Below are 19,604 nucleotides of genomic sequence, written 5' to 3' on the forward strand. Positions count from 1 at the left end.
CTGACATCACAACACTTATTTTTCATCCCTTCCTCTCAAACCACATCATATAGAGATAATTAAATGTCCGATTGATTTCCAATGGATAAAATTAATTTTTAGTTTACTTGTGTTTAGAAATATGTCACAATACGGATGTAAAATGATCGCTTATGACATTGCGTGTCAACTTTAATGTGCTCAAAAGAGTCATTTGACATATATTTTGCAGTTGACAGCTGGAATTCACCAAATAACATCCTGTGAAGTCCTTTTACCTTCATACTGTTCATAACATCTGACAACATTTTAGACTTAATGGTAATGTGAATTAAGAGAGAAAAGAAAAGAAAAGAATGTCATGATGTAAAGAAATTGTAAAGGTCCTAGGTAGTCTTCCTTTTCTATATAAAAACAATATATAATTTCTTAATCTGAAGATGACATATATTAAATCTCACAAAACCTGTCAAGAACATGTCGAAGTCATGCTATTATATGATTTTCATATTCATCACCATGATAATACTATTAATATTTACTGTTTGTTATACTCCTTGATATCCATTATGCTGTATCTTACATTTCTAAAATTAATAATTAAATTAAAATTTTATGTATTTTGTCTGAGAAAGACACTTTCTTATCTCTGAATAAAGAATAATTTTTAAATAAATGCTTTTGATATATTCTTTTCATCTTATATTAGTATGTTTCTTAAATGAAATAACTGAAAAACAGGTTGATTACTAAAGGTCGTGCATCTGGCGTATAATTTTTATGTTTATATTGGCTTATATTGGTAAATAAACAACAAAAATGATGGAGGTCTGAAAGCCATCTTTTTTTCAAATGTTAACTTTTCTCTAAAACTGCTACGTATATAACATAATTTGCAATGAACAATGTAAAAGATGGGATATGAAGGGATATGAAATCATACAAAAAATTGCATATGGTACACAGAGTGTTGCTTACATTTATTATTTTGTAACTAAGGATTATATTTGCTCTGTATTTCCTCCTCTTAGCATGTTAGACAGTTAATTTGAGAGCAGTTTGACCTGTGTTTCATAAACAGAAAACTAAGAGGATTAATGTGGATCAGCACTAATGCATTGTCACCGCTAGGAGGCAGCGTTGGCCAGGAAGATATTTTTAATAGCATATGGAGGAAGCCATCTGCAGATTGTGTACGTGACAGTAGCATTTTAATAATTGTTACAAAACATTAGGCAGCGGATGTGGTTTAGTCTTGAGCCCATTTATAGAATTACATCATTCATAATCCATCCATCTTTTGGATTAACTTTTAGTCAAGAATTAATTTTAATCAAGGATTAGTTGTCCTACATACAGTGGCTAGCACTTAGCATCAACACATATGTTGGATAAAAGGCACTTTAATAATACTGATGTTTAATAGTCATAATAAAATGTTGTTTTGACAGGTAAGGGCACCTTTAAAAGTGAAAGTTTCCAGAGTTTGGTGGCTCTGCACCATGAAAGAGGCTAAAAACACAGGATGCAGAATGCAGGGCCTTGTCTGAAGAAAAGGTAAAGTCTACACTGAAACACCCTCAAAACTTTGATATCAAACACAGTAATATTTAACATGATAGGCTTTTTTATTTAATTTAAGGTTTTTATGGATTAACAAAATAGTCCTTAGTTAAGTATTGCTAAGGAAAACAAGCAGATGTACTACTAATAATTATTTAATAAATAATATTACCTAATTTAATTGCCTACAACAAACAAGGAAACAAATTGATTTGTAAAAAAAACAAATTTTTTAAATTATTACAAAAATATTCTTTAATTCTCTTTTAAATATTACATATTTTACAGTATTTATATAGTTATTTTCAGTACTAGGCTTATTAATACAATGTGATCATTTTTCTGACATTAGAGATTTTATTCATTTCAATGATATTATAATTATATAAATGAATTAAATACATATATCATTATATACCATTTACATGTCATAAACTTAATTAAAAATGTAGGCTAGTTGTAGTTTGCATAAAGAAAATTATGCCGGGACCATTATGATTTTTGCATTGGGAAATTTTCATGTCAATTACAGCATTTTATATATATATATATTTATATATATATCTATATATATATATATATATATATATATATATATATATATATATATATATAAATATATATTATTCTATTCTATTCTATTCTATTCTGTTAAGATAATATATAAAAAATAATAAACAATTATACACACACATACAATAGTATTAGTATATATAAAGAGAGAAAGAATTAGGAGGTTTCTGGTGAATTTAGAAAGAAAATTAATTATTTAATTAATCAAGACAATAAATAAAACAACTAAAATTAAACTGCAAAAATGCTTTTCCATATATGTTTAAGATCCTAACCTTAACACATCTCACCTTTGTTCACACAATGCACATGTGAGGCAGCAAGGGGTTAAAATCCCTGAACTCTCTTCCCTGGACACATTCACAGCATCCGGTGTGTCCAACCATTAAATCCTGTCCTCATCTCTGCTAAGACAGACGGATAGCCAGACGAGCCAATCACAGCCTACAGCTGCCCCACAGCCATCCAATAGCAGTCCAGGAAAGGAGCAGGAGATTACTGGATCACACAGCTTGGGTTTGTAGCATCCTTGTAGCTCTTCTCGTTTCGCCCTTTGAATAAAATGCTATGAAAGAAAACCAGAAGACAGCTGAGAAGCAAGAAACGAGACGTGATTTTGTACAGAGGGAGAATGTGGTGAAAGTAGGGACCCAGAGGGGGAAAAACCTTTCAGTTTACAGCCTCTCAGCTGCTCTGTTCTAGCTGAGGAACGAAGGAGGAGGGGTGAAAGGAGAAATTCCCTCTCCTTTTTTCCATCGGCTGCCTGGAAAACCTTGGAAGGACATCAGCCGTGGCCACATCTCTCCACGAATAGGTCAGTATCTCTCATGTCAGCAGCCAGAGACAAACAGTTACTCATCAGACTTCAGAAAATGTACACTTATTAAATGCAGTTCATGCAGGAAAACAGATTTATTACTGATAAGACACAGGAGCAGGCATGCTATTTTGGTGTCTATGTTGGTGGCCTGTGATTGGTCGAAGAGGCAGGCTTAAGAGAGCCCGGAGCATTCTGATTGGCCGAGGGACTAACATGTTCTTCATTAAGCGTGCAGACTGTTTGTGAAACGTACAGTGAGGACTCGGAGACAGAGCGTTCATCCTAAATGATTATGTAAGAAGCACAGATTACTGGGATTGGCTGCAGATATTTCTGTCCCCTGTGTTTGAACTTCCTTTGACAGGGAAAAGATCAGTAAGGAAGACAAGGACCTGTAGGAGTTTGACTGCTGTTGTTGATTATTTCAGTGCGTATAAACAAACAAAATCACATTTACAGTACTGTGCTTACAGAGCAATTCACTGCACCAGGAATGATTTAAAACAAACCGCTTTGAAAGTACAGCCAAAAGACTGTGAAATGAGATCATAAGAATTGCTTGCCTGTGCAAAGCTAAGACCCCAAAGTTATACATGACTCCTGTAATGACAATGAAAAGGGGAAAATTTGTATAATATGTGCAAGGTTACAAAAAAAGTATGTGATATCCGAAAAAAGGCAGTGTTTACATAGAGCAAATGTCATCCAGGAGATGATGCATAATAGATTTTTTAGAACTCACATAACACATTTTGCAGGGAAGAAATATTCATAGTGCTTTAAAGAAAATGGTAGTTGCACATTTCTGCTTTTAAACACTCTATAGTTTTGTAGATGCATTACTGGAAAGATAGCTTTTGCTTTTTTTACATACTGAGGGATGAGCTGAAATTGTTGTTTGTGGTCGTTGCATCAAGTTTAAGTCCTAAAATTACTAAAACTAAAATAAATATTAAAGCTGAATAGAATACATACATACATATGTTTGTACGTATGTGTGTGTGTATATATATATATATATATATATATATATATATATACTTGTATATAGAATAAAAGCTAATTCAAAATATTCATATATACTGTATAAATAATACTAAAATAACATTGGTTTTAGCTGGTTGCTGTGGTATTTATGGGTAGTTGCTACTGGTTAAAAGACTGATACTCTGGTCTCTAGATATGTATCCAGTCTTTCCTTCAATGTAAGTCTGTGGGATTTTTTTTTTTCACCATCAAAAAATTCTGAAAAAATAGATCACTGAGTGAAGTAACAGCATGAGTTACACACTTCATTTGAATTCTTAGTTTCAGGGTTTGTTCAGAACACTTGTATTTAGTTTGAGCAATAGTACTGCAAGCATAACTAATATTTACCTGATCATCTAAAATCTGCAAGTGGGGGAGTATATCAGAAGACAGTCAGCGTGTCAGCCACAGGTGGCCTGTTGTTAAAAAGTGAGAGAGAATGAGAGAGAGAAACAGCGAGGAAGAGCATGAACACATCTGTCTTCATCTCTTACGAAACGTACCTCTTTCAACGTGAGCTGTTTCTGGGTACTTGCTTTCCTAGGTACAGTATCAGACTGGTGCTGTCTGTCTTTCTCTTTCTCTGTGCCACTCTTGTACCCACATCCTGCCACGACACCCACTTCTGCCCGGCTGCTGCAGTGAGGGAGAAAACTACATAACGGCAACAAAAATGCGCGTGCACTCACACACACACACACACACACACACACACACACACACACACACACACACACACACACACACACACACACACACACACACTTTCAGGAGAACTATGGGTGAATCTCATGTAAATATGTCCAATTTAAACTTCACTTCAAATTAAAAAACAGTAAAAAAGATATTATAAATATAAAATATAAAATAAGGACCATTTAAATGACAATTCTACCATTATTTACTTGCCTTAATGTATTTCCAAACCTGTATGATTTTCCTTCTTCTGCAGAACACAAAAGAAGATAATTCGGGTGAATTATTCCTTTAAGGTCTTTTTCATTGTGACAGTTTCATATGATAATTACATACATTTTCATCCCAATTTTTCCTCAAAGGTAAGTTTCATTAGTATGAATTCTGCTAAATTTAAGGCAGTACAACAAATACAATGATTATGTATAAATCAAGTCATTTATTTCTTTTCTTTTTACATAAAAGTAGGGAGAATGCGAATTTATTTATTTATTTATTTTTTTGCATGACATGAAATTTGAGAAGAAGATGTGTTTAGTTGTTATTAAAATAATATCAGAATGGTATTAAAAAAAGAAGTTTGTTTTGGAGTGAAATATTACCATTATATCACGCACATTTAGACAAACACACTTCCCTACATACTGTACACATACAGTACCGTTCTTAAGTTTGGGATCAATAAGAATTTATTTATTTTCTTGAAAGAAGTCTCTTCTGCTCACCAAGGCTGTGTTTAGTTGTTTTAAAATACAGTAAAAACAGTAATATTGTGAAATATTATTACAATTTAAAATAAATCTTTTCTATCTGAATATATTTTAAATGTTAATTTATTCCTGTAATGCACAGCTGAATTTTCAGCATCATTACTCCAGTCTTCAGTGTCACATGATCCTTCAGAAATCATTCTAATATGCTGATTGGCTGCTCAAAAACATTTCTGATTATGTTGAAAACAGTTGCGCTGGATTCTTTGCAGAATACGAACTTCATAAGAACTGCATGTATTTGAAATAGGAATCTTTTGTAACATTATGTCTTTACTGTCACTTTTTGATCAATTTGATGCATACTTGTTAAATAAAAGTATTAATTTCTTTCATAAGAAATCATGCTGACCTCAAAATTTTGAATGGTGGTGTATTTGCAGAATAAAAGTTGCACTGACTATACAGAGCAACACAACAAACTTTTTAACTGTACATGTCAAATTTTATATTCAAAAACAAGGGTGATCCATGCCTTTAAAAGCTGTGCAGTCTTTTATATTTGTGTTGATCTAGCTACATATTTATCAAAATGGTCATGTCTGGATGGAGGAATTTTATATTTATTACATATTAATTTACTGAATTCTATGTGGTTCCAAGCCTGTATGAGATGTAGATGTATTATAATAAATAATATTTACATTGCTTTTGTCCATACAACAAAAGATTGGATGAAAAGCACCATAAAAGTATCAAATTTGTCCATATGACTCATGCACAATATTCTGAGTCTTCAGAGGTCATATAATATCTTACTGTGAGGAACAGACCGGAAATTAAGTCAAATTTTCAGCAAATAGCAAAATTATCATATGGCTTCAAAAGAATTCCATTCTTTGACTAAAGAAAGTCATACGGATTTGGAATGATATGAAGGTAAGAAAGTGATAACTGAATTTATTTTTATTTTTTTTTTTTTTTTTTGACTTGCCCCTTTAACTGCACGAGCACTTCTTTGTGAATGGAGACAGGCTGCGGTTTAGGAGATTTCTACATTCTCATTCACATCCACCGAGATCTCAAGAGCAGATTCTCCTATTCTCTATTTTAAGCGTCGAACCTCGTTCCTGCCTCCAGCCCCCACATCCACAAACGCACGTATACACGGATCCTAACGGCTGTAATGTGGAAGGAAGCTTGAGGTTTGCCAACAGTATCTTAAAAGCTCACACATCCATTTGGTGTCCACAGGGTTTGTACTCGTGTACACACACACACACACACACACACACACACACACACACACACACACACACACACACACACACACACACACACATTCAGCCAAGATCATACAATCAGACAGATATTCTCACTGATAGAGCCGCTGCTTTCCAAATATGACTGTATCTAAAATTCCTTTCCCCCCCTTTTTGAGTTTCTAATTGATTGGGTGCTTTCAAATACAATGACTGAAGGTTTCATAATGTTTCTTAATTAAATTTCAGATGTTCATAAAGAAATAGAAAAAACTTCACGTTGAGTTTAGCACTAGAGTGTTTGGGGTCAATGAGAGTTTTTTGATCAAATTGATCAAAAGTGACAGTAATAATGCTGTTCTCTTGAACATTCTATGCATCAAAGAATACTGAAAAAAAGTATCACAGTTTACACAAAATATGAAGCTGCACTACCGTTTTCAACATTATAATAAATGTTTCTTGAGCAACAAATCGGTAGAATGATTTCTGAAGGATCATGTGACACTGAAAACTGGAGTAATGATGCTGAAAATTCAGCTTTGATCACAGGAATCAATTACATTTTAAAATACGTATAATCTAACTGTTTTATTGTATTTCACATAAATGCACCCTTGATGAGCAGAAAAGACATTTAAAAAAATCCAAGAAAGACCTAATAAATACTGTGAAAAATAAAAATATTATAGTATGTGTAAAATATTATCTGGAAAATATATATGGTTCTATTAGGTTACACTTTTTCTTTTTTATACCTACCAGCAAAATATACTTCGATACATAAACATTAAAAGAAATAAATCTATCTGCCAGCAGAATAAAATGAAGTGATAAATCCCGTTGTTTTCAACCAGTCTTCAGAAAGAATGAAAACTTATTAATGTTGAAAATAAAACAAATATGAGTCTAAAAATGAAATACATGTATAAACTGTCACAATATTGACCTACTTTTATTATCATTTATACTTTTTTTTTTAATTTCTTTTCATTCTCTGCTTTTCTACACTTTTCCATAGACCCCTTAGCTGCCTATTTAGGTAGGTTAGTAGTCAGTATCTAACATCAAATCTTCATTCACAGGATTCTTAGGAGTTTAGGATCAACATGAGCATCATGGCCGAGGTCTGCTGGAGGTCTGAATCACAGTAGGGTTGTCTTCAAAAAGCACCCGGCTCGCCTCCACAACGGTGTCCTGCAAGAACCATGTCTCTGACCACCACCAAACCTGATATGTTCACCTCCACCCAAACCCTGACCCCGTTCCCGACCCCCACTCTCTCCCTCACCGCCTTCACTCCTATTCTCACAAGTTCAGCAGAGCCCAGAACTGAGCCAGAAAACGTAACGTCCAGGACCACCTTCCGCTCCATCACGTCGTCCGCCAACGAGACCGGCCTGAACTCCACACAGCTGCCCATGGCTTCAGTGGGAGGCGCCGGAATGGGGATGGTGCTCGTGCCCTTTGGTATCATCACAGTTATTGGGCTGGCTGTTGTCGTGGTACAACCCAAAATGTTGTCATTTTTGCTCAACACAAACATGTCAGATAAAATTGTTCAAAAGTGCCAGTGAAGACTTTTATAATGTTACAAAAGATTTCCAATAAATGCAGTTATTTTGAACTCATTACAGAATCCTAAAAGAAAATGTATCACAGTTTCCACAAAATATTAAGCAGCACAACTGTTTTCAACACTGATAATAATAAGAAAGGTTTTTGAGCAGCAGATCAGCATTAGAATGATTTCTGAAAGATTAATGCTGAAAATTCAGCTTTGATCACAGGAATAATTGACATTTTAAAGTATATTCATATAGAAAACTTACTTGAAATTAAAATAATATTTTACAATATTACTGTTTTAATGTATTTTAAATCAAATAAATGCAGCCTTGGTGAGCAGAAGAGACTTCTTTCAAAATTGTAATGCAATTTTATTGATCCCAAACATTTGAAAAGTTTTTCTAAAAGTTTAATATAAGTAGCTATATTTAAAATGACACTTTCTCTTTTCTGACAAAATTATTGAGTCATGGTGTTGAAATTAACTTGAAGTCATGCATATGTTGAGTTACATAGATGATAACAGACATTTATTTGACTTGAATACTAACATTTTCCACATCACTGCAGTGCTTCACACTTGATTATCATTGAGTATTCATGCTAAGACTTTAGTTAGATACCCTGGAATTTCCTGCCAGTTTAAATGACTGAAAATGTAGCCTAATTCATGAAATTTATATAACACTTCTGAAACTTAGATAACATTCATGCATTTTTCTTCTCCTCACCAGCTTCTGTACATCAGGAAAAAGAAAAGGTACTTCAGTGAATATTTAATGCAAGACTGAAATCCCTTTTTGGGTCTAATTGAAACCCTCTGATGTTTCCTATAGAAGAGTGTCAGTAAAGAAGCTGTGATGGTTTTCTTCTACAGACTGGAGAAACTGAGACACCAGCTGATGCCCATGTATAACTTTGATCCAGCTGAAGAACAAGATGATCTAGAGCAGGAACTCTTGGATCACGGACGAGACGGAAGCCCAGTAGGACCAAACTCCAAAGTAAGAGCACAACACCACACGGTTCAAAGGCAAAGACATACAAACCATCGAAAATGTTGCTGATTCTAAACTAAAATGGTTATTTATTATTATTTTTTAGATTGATAGACTGATTGATGGATAGATTGATAGATTTTGTGAGACCTGAAGGAGTTTTCTAACTGTTGTAACGTTTATGTGAAATATCTAATTCAGGAATTTTGTATGATCCCTCTTATTTTGTTAAAGTAAGATACTGCACTATATACAGATACTGCAAACTGTATAATATATAATGATAATAAAACTGGAAGTTTTTTATGGAATTTATTACAAAACTAAGACAGCATGGTGAGTCTCTCAAAATAATTTATGCCATACTTTTTGAATGTTATTTCTTAATTTCGATTTCTTCCATTCTCATTTCTCTTAAGTTCTGACACCAGGCCATGTGGTTTGTTATTTGTGGTAAAGTATTCATCACTGTAAATGTGTCAGTTACCACACATCCATTTAATATCACTTATACTCATAATCAAACTACAGCTGTGAATGAATCCACATTTAAACTCTCCTCCATTTGTGTTCTGGCACTAGGAGCCTCATTCGTCTCGTTCTCATACCGTTAACATAACAGAATTCATTTTATTTTGCTAATTCATATTTGTGCAATGTTTCATTGTAGAACTAGATTTACATTTGTATTAATTATATTCTATAATGTTCTACCGTCAATATCCTGTATTGTTTACTTACTTTCACTCTCTCTTTCTCGCCACAGACACTGACCACAAATCAGGGAACAGCTCAAAAACCCAGTCGACTTGTTTTCACTGACGTGGCTGATGCCATTAATGCATGACGACACTCACATGCTGCACAGAAAGACAGGGACACAGAAATCTGGACAACTGGACGTCAGGATTCAGGAATATTTGTATTCATATTTGGTACGATACTGGATTAATTGCTGCTTTTGTAGTTATTAATTTCTTAAGCAAAAGTTACGACACGAAGTGTTAAAGGAATATCTCACTCCAAAATGATAAATAAGATGAAACTTGACTCACCCTCAGGCCATCCAAGATGTCTAGTTTGTTTTTTCATGGGAACAGATTTCAAGCCAAAATCTCCATCAAGGCTTTTTAACTTTAAATCGTCACTTTTAGCCAAAATGTGTCAAAATGAATTATGAATCCATAATTCATAATAACACTTCATCCAGTGAAAAAGTCCATCCCCTATCCCCACTGACATATTTGTTTAGAACTGTTTTGGCTTGTAAACGGTGCTTGATCTATGCATATTTCTCCCCTGATTCAGACCAGATGAGTTTTTCACTGGAGAAAGCAATATTATGGATAGAGGACTCATATTGTAAATTACTTGTGGATTATTGTTATGTTTTTATCAGTTGGTTGGACTCTCATTCTGACGGCACCCATTCACTGCAGAGGATCCAGAGGACTATTTCTTTAAGATCATTGCATTTTTTTATATTATGACAAAGCCAGAATCTCTGAGTGCAAATGACAGAAATTACTGCAACAAATAAACAATGATGAGAATATTTTTTACAGTGTAAAGTGACAAATAAGACATTACACATTTTAAGGACACTTTTAAAAAAAAGTTCTTCACTACTCTAGAAATCAGCTAGATCTGTGCAATGGTTATAAAAACTCATGCAACATTATTTTCATCTCTATTATAAGACTCACTTAGAGCCTCATGGTTTATAAAATGTGCATAATGTATTAAACAATGATTTTAGAAACACTAAATTAGGCTCACTGTGTTTCTGAATGACTGATAAAAAAAAATTCTTTTTAAGAAGGGAATCCAAATGCAACTTTAAACCCCTCTTGTTTGTAAGAAATCTTTATTAGTTTGGTGAATGTGAGAACTACATGATTTATTATTTTTTCACAGCTGAAGACTGTTCTGTGAACTGATATGTTCAGTAATAGGAAGCACGTGAACCTTCCCTGTTTAATAAATACATTTGTTTAATAATTGTGATGAAGTGTCAGACATGACATCAGTCAGCCATTTCAGAGACAGAATTATAAAGATCTTCCAAGTGACATGAACTCACTTTTTCCGATAGTTGAACATTGAAACACAAAAGTTCTGTCACAAAGCCTGTGAATCTGCATAAATGATGGGTTTTTTTCCCTGTGTGTGTGCGCGCGCATTTCTGTCAGTATGTGTGGTTGTGTAGATGAAATAGAAAATTGTAATAATTCTCTGTGCACCACAAACCAGCAGCGGGTCATTTTAATGACATTTTTAACTTTTATGACAATGAAGGACATAATAAAAAGAATATTTACACTATGACATGTGCAGGTGTGTTCTTGAAAACTAGGGAATCATTTTGGATAAATGCAATAAAGACAATAACTGATGGATCATGTAAAAAGTGTCTCAAACAGGAACTTTATTCACTGACATACAGCTGCATAAAAAGCATTACTGGCCTTTGAAGGATATAAAAAAGAGGTAAGATACCTGAGGCACATCGTCAAAAGTTTTAATACGTAAATGACTTCGCTGACACTATATACCCTGATGCGTTTGAACAATGCTCGACTGACTTCACAGCAAAAACTTCCTGATTAGAAAAATATATTTTTTGAAAAAAAAAAAAAAAAAAATTGGTATCATTATACCTGTTTTTAAGTGCATCTACTTCATCTGAACTGTAATATTTAACACAACACAACTGTACTGACAATAGGAGAAGCTTTAAACATCAGTCATGTTGTAAACACCATCCGCATGTCAGCACAATGACACAATTCATAGCAGTAAAAATGAGACTGGATGAATCAAAAATATCTATATACTAATTATGAAAATATAGTGCCAAAATGTTATCCTGTTCCCGAGACTGGCCATTGACAATATATGCATTTAAAAACAAATGACAAATCATCCATCGTCTAGAACGAGCAAACAAAATCATTGAGGTACTGAATTTCACCATTATCTTGTTGTGAATTATAATGATTGTTCTTTTACATCATTAATAAAGTCCTTATTCTCGTTTGGTGTAAACAGACACATATGAATCTATTCTTTCCATTGTAAACATTAAAATAAAACAAGAAAAAGAACAATATACACTAAAATCAATCATTTAAAAAGTTCAAGTTCAAATTTCAAGCTTTGGCGATATAATGTTTCCAGAATCCTGAGAAGATGAAATAAACCTAATACAACCCAGGCATCATCCATACACGGTGATCCATATTACAGTTTCTAAATGTTATCATCTTTGGATTTTTTTTTTTTTTTTTAATTCCAACATCTGGAACATTAAATAAATGTATTGAGCAAAACAAGTCTGGCCGTCAAATTATGCACAATAAAAGTGTTTTAAATTCAAATTTGATTTCTAGTTGACTTGAATAGATTACCCAAAAAATTTAATTAGCTGAACCTTCGAGACATCCATGATGTAGATGAGTTTGTTTCTTCATTAGAACAGATTTGAAGAAATTTAACATTACTTCACTTCCTCACTCATTGCAGTGAATGGGTGCCGTCAGAATGAGAGTCCAAACATCTGATAAAAACATCACAATGATCCACACCACTCTATTCCATCAGTTAACATCTTGTGAAGCGTTTGTAAGGAACAAATCCACAGTTGAGGCATTTTAACTTTACCGTTAACAAGCATAAAAACAGTCCAAAACAGATCAAAACAAATAAGTTGTTGTATTTTGATGCGAGAAGCCAAAAGGAGATGGACTTTTTCACTGGAGGAAGCGTTGTTGTAGATTTTGGACTCATCTTTTTGCCAGAAGTGACAGTTTAGTTAAAACATCATAATGATGGATTTGTTTCTTACAAACATGCAGCTTTTCACTTCACAAGATGTTAATTGATGGACTGGAGTAGTGTGGATTACTTGTGGATTATTGTGATGTTTCTATCAGCTGTTTGGACTGTTCTGATGAAGAAACAAACTCATTTACATTTTGGATGACCTGAGGATACATAAATATCCAGCTAATATTCATTTTTGTGTATACTGTTCCATTAAGAATCCAAATAATAAACAAAAAGAGAAAATGGCAGTGTAACTTGCAGACATGTGTTCACCATAAAGACTTGTAATGGAAGTATACAGATTTTAGGGTCACTTTTGACAAATGTAGTCTGATCTTGCCTAGGGCACAAAGCGAGCCCTCAATTTTGGGTGCAGTTTGAGCACTGGCACATATTCACTTTTTACAGTGTAGGTGGAGGCACTAAGATGGAGAATTACCCCTGACGTAGTAGCAAAGTCAACACTGAGGTAGTTTTAGTCACTCTCCTGTGATGGTAACTCAGCGGGCAGAGTCTGGATGGGCGGCTCCTCTGTTGACTCCGCAGGATGAGGCTGGGTGGAGAGGAAAGAGAACACATGAGGAATGTACGTGAATGTAGATGTGTGTGCACGACCTGAGAATCATGTCAGTTGGAACAGGAAACCAATTAATGTAAGGAGCTGGGCTGGATTTCCCTTAAACAAACTGAGTCATTTATCTCTGTGCTAACCTGAGAACTGTATGAGTAACGGGGAGTTTACACGGTTTCTGAACACATCGCCGGTTTCAGATCTGCAACTCTCCACAGTCACTGATTGACATGTTTATCAAGTTTAGTTTTTAATGGAATGAGACGATTCTCATGTAGAACTATTCATTTTGTTCATTATGGGTTGCAGGGTTGCAAACAACTAATCTATATGATCGATAACGAAAATAATCGACTCGACTAATCGGGTTTCATTATTAAGTCGAGTCACTTTAAATGAGTGAAAAACAGTTCTATGAAAACTGTTGTATTTTTATAAAGTCAGGTTTCATTATTAAGTCGAGTCACTTTAAATTAATGAAAAAACATTTCTATGAAAACTTGTATGTTTATAAAGTGAGCATTTAATTTTTTTTTTTTTTTTTTTAATTAATACTTTTATTCAGCAAGGATGCATTAAATTGATCAACAGTGACAGCTAAGACATTTAGAATGTTACAAAAGATTTCTACTTGAAATCTTGAAAGAAATGCTGTTCTTCTGAACTTTCTATTCATCAAAGGGTCCTGACATTTTTAAATCACAGTTTCCACAAAAATATGAAGCATCACAATTGGTTTGCACATTGATAATAATAATAACAAATCATCATATTAGAATGATTTCTGAAGGATCATGTGACACTGAAGAATGGAGTAATGATGCTGAAAATTCAGCTTTGATCAAAGCAATAAATTACATTTTAAAATATAATACAATAGAAACCAGTTGTTTTAATCATAATAATATTTCACAATATTGCTGTTTTTCCTGGATTTTGATGAAATAATTGCAGCCTTGGTGAGCATTTCTTTTTAAAAAAATCTCACTGACCCAAACATTTGAATATATTTATTCATTTAAAAATATTTTAAAAACATATTTTGACACTGGAAATGATAAAAGTGTATTCTGTTTTTTTTTTTTTTACCTGCTGTTCTTCCTGATGAATGGTCTTCTGAGGCTATAAATTAAAGAGAGAGAAAAATAAGACATTTCTACCTTTGAAAATTGCTATGATCCAGTAACATCTTGCCACTTGTTTTGATTTCACTCTCTCCAGCTCAACACAAAAACAGCAAAGCAAGAAAAATTAAGACTTCTTTTGGCCTAATACGCACTTAACAATAAAGCCAGGAATATCCAAACAAGTACAAATAGTAAAGTTTGATTCCATATTTAAAAGGGTTATAAAATAGAAAAAGGGATTTTGTTTACTCTTTTGAAAGAGTAACGAACAATGAAGATATAATGTACTAGACCAAACAAATTACAAATGCTAAGCTGCAGAAACCACTCATTTATTACAATTTTCAGGTCATACATTTTAATACATGTATTTTTATTGCATGGAATTTCTTTTATATCTGAGTTCATCAGATGCTCATTTAACCATGCGGCAGAGATTAAAGGAACATGTGTGTGATTCTCACCCATTTTCTTGGTCTACCTCGAGGTCTCCGTTCTCTAGGTGGCTCTACCTACATCCAACAAGAGATGAAGGAATGAGAGAGCATGTTATATATCTGTATAACAAGAATCATTCAGCTTAAGTTTAAGTGCTCTCCAGTAAGTTCTCTTACTTTGGCTGTGACCCGCTGGCCTTTATTTTTACTGCCTCTCGGCCTTCCTCTCGGCCTCCTGGGAGCAGAGGTTTCCACAGGCTCCTGAGGGATTCAGTTCACTTGGGTTTATTTCATTTATATCAGCTTTTCTAAATAAAAAAACTCACTATCTATCTATCTATCTATCTATCTATCTATCTATCTATCTATCTATCTATCTATCTATCTATCTATCTATCTATCATTGCATCTCTCTGACCTGTGGTTGTTTGCGAGGTCGTCCTCTCCCGCGTTTGGGAGCTGGTGCCTCTTCCTCTGGGGCCGCTGCCTCCACCTGTCCTGCTCCAGTCTCCTCCACATCCATCCTGATCCCAAACCTCTTCAAACATGCATGGATACTCACAACCTGAACGAGATGGATCTGGAAAAGAAAGAGCTTTACATCAGTGTAAAATCCAACAACATATGAGGCATAGTATTAAATCACAAAACAAAGCTCTTTTTATTGCGATAATGACCAGCTGACTTTACATTATCCTTCTTAGAACATGGCTACTTATTGATTTAAATTTAAATGATTTTATTATGTGAGAGGAAAGAGAGCGAGGAGTGATACGAAAGACATGAAACCAGCACAGCTACTGATTGTAGGTCAATTACAGTTTAATCTCAATTATGCATACATGTTTTACTCTACATACTTTTTGCACATGAATGCATGAAAATTAAAACATGCAACTACTGACTAACTTAAAAAAAGTCAAGCTGATTAAAAATCACTGCGGTTTGAGGCGTGGGAGGTTTAACTCAACACACCTCGACTTGCATAACGTCTTATATATTTCTTATATATTTCTTCATAATTAACTTCTCATCTTCAACAGTCACTGCTGCTCTGACATCATCTCATTCCTACAATGACACAGACATTAGTCATAATTTTAACAGTAACAACCAGGCGTGTGAGAATATGAAATTGAAGTCTCTCTCGCTCTTTATGCATGAGGCTATAAAACCAAAGAAAACATAAGAGTAATTTCTAGTGTCTAAAAGTGGCACAAGTATTCACAAGTATTCTCTGCAGACTCTTCAGACCTAATGCTGCATGTTCATATGATAGGTAATTTACTGGCCATGAATGTACATACACATGAATTTCATCAGTGACAGCTTATTTAACCCCTGCTGGCAGAGAAGGATCTTCTAGGAGCCTGTTCAATGGCATCTATTCACATGAAACATAACTTTCCATGTTCCTCTCATGCATATATAACTAACCTCTCTTCGCCATAAACTATGTCTCAGTGGCTCCTAATAAGTAGACTGAATAAGCTTTACATGCGGCAATACTATTGTATTGTTTGATTAGCATATTCACTTGCAATGGCATTTTAAAGTCAACGTAAGGTACTTCATTCCCATTATGATAGATTACAAAAAACAGGGTTTTTCCAGGTATATTTTGTGGTAATAAGGTACTCTTTGTACCAGGCAGCACCAACAATATAAGTATCCAAATGTACCATAGTACTGCAACATTTTACCAAAAAGTACCAAAAAGTATGGCCTTGTCATGTGGTTTATCATGGTAGTACTATGGTATTCTTGGACAAATTTCAGTACTACAGTATATATCCAAGTACAATGAAGTGAACACAAAAAAATAAAAATAAAAATTAATAAAAAAATTAATAAAATAAATAAATAAACCTGGAGGTCTGGAATGGCGGGAAAGGACACAGTGTTCTTTTCCCATATGGTGGGCAATTACGACATATTCACATACTTTCAGACCTACAGAAAAATGTTGCTGGCGGTCATCAGCTACAGTGCGTAACGAGCACACTTTGTGGTGTTCTGAGGATGTAAACACAGCCCTAGCAACATTTAAACAGGCAGAGGCAAAATATTATTAAAGACACTACAACAACAACCTCATCGGCCACAGAAGAGAAAAATGTCGGTGATAAACAACAACAACAGAGCTCAAATAACTAAAAGTAACTATAAGTACGACGCCATTACCATGTTTTTGTGGACAAGATACCATGGTAGAAAAGTTTTGGACATACCACATGATAATTCTTTAGTACTATTTTAAATTCTATGTAAATACCATGGTATATCAATATGGTATACCATGGTATATATCAATGTACTATAAAATATCTTCTGATACTGTACATATTTCTTGCCAAATGTATTGTAGCAGTGCCATAGTACAGTGATAGTATCAGTATATATACCATAGTACTGAAACATTATTTATACCATGGTATTTACATGGTACTTTCAAGCATAACAGGGTACTATAATGATTTTGAAATTTGTATTTAATTATTTTAATTTTTTTTACTTTAAAAAGTACCAAAAAAGAAAACTTGTCGAAATGTTATTTTTCAGACATGTAACATGCAATATCAAAAACTCTTTTTGTTTCACTGACATGAGACCTGCGATATCCAGATACTGATATCATCAGATTTCTCTTTCAGTACTAATAACAATACAACTGTAGCAGAAACAAAATTGATTTGTAATTAAAAAACAATGTCATCATAAGTTGTAAATACCTCGGGTAGACCACTTTACCTTGCTTACGTTGTCCCCAGCACTTCGTGATCACCTAGAGAAACATAACATGATTGACATCATTGCTCGCCCCGCCTCCTTTTACGTCAGATCCTCACGTCAATCATTATCTCAGAGCGGCCGAATTGAAGCACCACGCCCACTGATCTATAATAGAGAACATATATCAAATGTCATTATGTATAGATCATTGGCCACACCTCATTTTGCTCGTCTTCTTGCCTCTGCAGTTCGACACATGGACGCATTCTTACAAATAACAATCATAAAAAACAAGAACAGAAAAAAAAACATAAAATGGGTTTGCACACATCAGATTATGGTATTATCCACACAGAAAGAAAAGCACAGATATAAAATGACAACTTCTTTTAAGAAAAGTTGTCTTAATACAAAATTTGGATTTTTGGACTTTTTGTTATTTGTAAGTGTAAGAGATGAAACAACAGAATCAAATTCGGCAAGAAAAAGGGGGAAAGAAAAAGAAGATTTTTGCTTTTGAATTAAGAATTTAGCATTCAATAAAAGGAAATTAACAACATATTCACCGCAACCCAATAGTATCCGATCGATCGGAGGGATGCTGACGTCAGTCTGTCGCGTCGCGTAGGCGGCTATTCTGGGGCGCGTTTCCCAAAAGCAACGATGATCGCAAGTTCTGTCGTTTCCAATAGAGTTCAATGGAAATAACGACCATAGTTAGCTAACAATGGTTTTGAGAAACGCACCCCGGATTGGTTAACTTGGTGGTTTGTACAGTCTGTGGCGTCGCGTATGGCAAGCCATTTTACCTTAAAATATTCCCAGCATTACTCGACGTAATTGCATTTTAACTAGTAGCCTAACAATTCAATACGAAAGCTCTCTAATTCAGTTCTTACCAGTAACAATTATGATTAGAGAGCCCACTAATTCAATTATTACTGGTAAGAATTCCAATTACAGAGCTCTCTAATTCAATTCTTACTAACAATTCCAATTAGAGTGCTCTACAAATGAATTTTTACTAGTCATATATCTCCATCGACTTCCATCCATTTTTAGTTGCAGTGCTCTACAACTGAATTTTTACTTGTAAAAATTACAACTAGAGAGCTCTACAATTGAATTCTTACTAGTAACAATTCCAATCAGAGAGCTCTCTAAATAAAACTTTTACTAGTAACAATTCCAATTAGAGAGCTATTTAATTTAATTCTTACCAGTAAAAATGCAATTACACAGCTCTATATTAAAATTTTTACTAGTAAAAAACACACTAAAGATGTTTAATTGCAGATCTCTGTAATGGAATTAAAGAGCTCTCTAATTCAGTTCTTACTAGCAACATTTGAATTGGAGAGCTCTCCAAGTACATTTACATTTACATTTAATTATTTAGTAGAAGTAGAATTCTTACTAGTAAAAAGTAAATTAGAGAGCTCTCTAATTCAATTGTTGCTAGTAAGAAAGCAATTGCAAGCTCTCTAATTCAATTACAGAGCTCTCAATTTAAAAGTTACTAGTAAGAACTGTATTAGAGAGCTCTCTAACTGTAATTCTTACTAGTAAGAATGTAGCTGTAGAGCTGTGGAATTGCATTCTTGCTAGTAAAAATGTAATTGTAGAGCTCTACAATAACGATACTTACTTATAAGAATTGCATTGTAGAGCTCTCTTTTCAGTGTGACCTCATTATTATAATTGCTCCT

At 34.0% G+C, this 19,604-nt stretch overlaps 2 protein-coding genes across 7 annotated transcripts; one reads left to right on the forward strand and one right to left on the reverse strand.

Annotated features, from left to right (window-relative positions):
* The first annotated feature begins 1,437 nt into the window (after positions 1-1,437).
* On the forward strand, positions 1,438-10,446 carry LOC109092327 (uncharacterized protein C3orf18 homolog). Of its 4 annotated transcripts, XM_042758970.1 has the most exons (7): positions 1,438-1,536; positions 2,436-2,929; positions 7,718-8,137; positions 8,936-8,961; positions 9,079-9,205; positions 9,619-9,652; positions 9,966-10,446. In XM_042758970.1, the coding sequence occupies exons 3-6, from the start codon at positions 7,841-7,843 to the stop codon at positions 9,622-9,624; spliced, it is 456 nt and encodes a 151-aa protein (XP_042614904.1). In that variant the 5' UTR covers positions 1,438-1,536; positions 2,436-2,929; positions 7,718-7,840; the 3' UTR covers positions 9,625-9,652; positions 9,966-10,446. The 4 variants fall into 4 exon arrangements, 3 of the variants coding, with proteins under 3 accessions (XP_042614904.1, XP_042614903.1, XP_042614902.1); XR_006160298.1 differs by having other exon boundaries at positions 9,079-9,652; XM_042758969.1 differs by having other exon boundaries at positions 9,619-10,446.
* Positions 10,447-13,143: 2,697 nt separating this feature from the next.
* On the reverse strand, positions 13,144-18,070 carry LOC109092476 (high mobility group protein HMGI-C-like). 3 transcript variants are annotated; one of them, XM_042758972.1, is made up of 6 exons: positions 17,914-18,070; positions 15,581-15,742; positions 15,340-15,423; positions 15,190-15,237; positions 14,688-14,720; positions 13,144-13,580 (listed from the first exon to the last, which is right to left on the reverse strand). In XM_042758972.1, the coding sequence occupies exons 2-6, from the start codon at positions 15,683-15,685 to the stop codon at positions 13,503-13,505; spliced, it is 348 nt and encodes a 115-aa protein (XP_042614906.1). In that variant the 5' UTR covers positions 15,686-15,742; positions 17,914-18,070; the 3' UTR covers positions 13,144-13,502. The 3 variants fall into 3 exon arrangements, with proteins under 3 accessions (XP_042614906.1, XP_042614907.1, XP_042614905.1); XM_042758973.1 differs by having other exon boundaries at positions 17,895-18,024; XM_042758971.1 differs by lacking the exon at positions 17,914-18,070 and adding an exon at positions 16,138-16,688.
* Between the last annotated feature and the right edge of the window lie 1,534 nt (positions 18,071-19,604).

This window comes from Cyprinus carpio, chromosome A6, assembly GCF_018340385.1.
Source record: "Cyprinus carpio isolate SPL01 chromosome A6, ASM1834038v1, whole genome shotgun sequence".
Taxonomy (NCBI): Eukaryota; Metazoa; Chordata; class Actinopteri; order Cypriniformes; family Cyprinidae; genus Cyprinus; species Cyprinus carpio.

What these genes read in the sequence shown, in the direction of transcription:
- LOC109092327 (XM_042758968.1), top strand. Translation starts at nt 7,841, where the DNA reads ATGTCTCTGACCACCACCAAACCTGATATGTTCACCTCCACCCAAACC. An exon ending in TTGGGCTGGCTGTTGTCGTG is followed by an intron (nt 8,138 to 8,935) that starts GTACAACCCAAA and finishes TCTCCTCACCAG; the next exon opens with CTTCTGTACATCAGGAAAAA. An exon ending in CAGTAGGACCAAACTCCAAA is followed by an intron (nt 9,206 to 9,965) that starts GTAAGAGCACAA and finishes TTCTCGCCACAG; the next exon opens with ACACTGACCACAAATCAGGG.
- LOC109092476 (XM_042758971.1), bottom strand. An exon ending in GACCTCGCAAACAACCACAG is followed by an intron (nt 15,424 to 15,580) that starts GTCAGAGAGATG and finishes TGAATCCCTCAG; the next exon opens with GAGCCTGTGGAAACCTCTGC. An exon ending in GAGGTAGACCAAGAAAATGG is followed by an intron (nt 14,721 to 15,189) that starts GTGAGAATCACA and finishes TTTAATTTATAG; the next exon opens with CCTCAGAAGACCATTCATCA.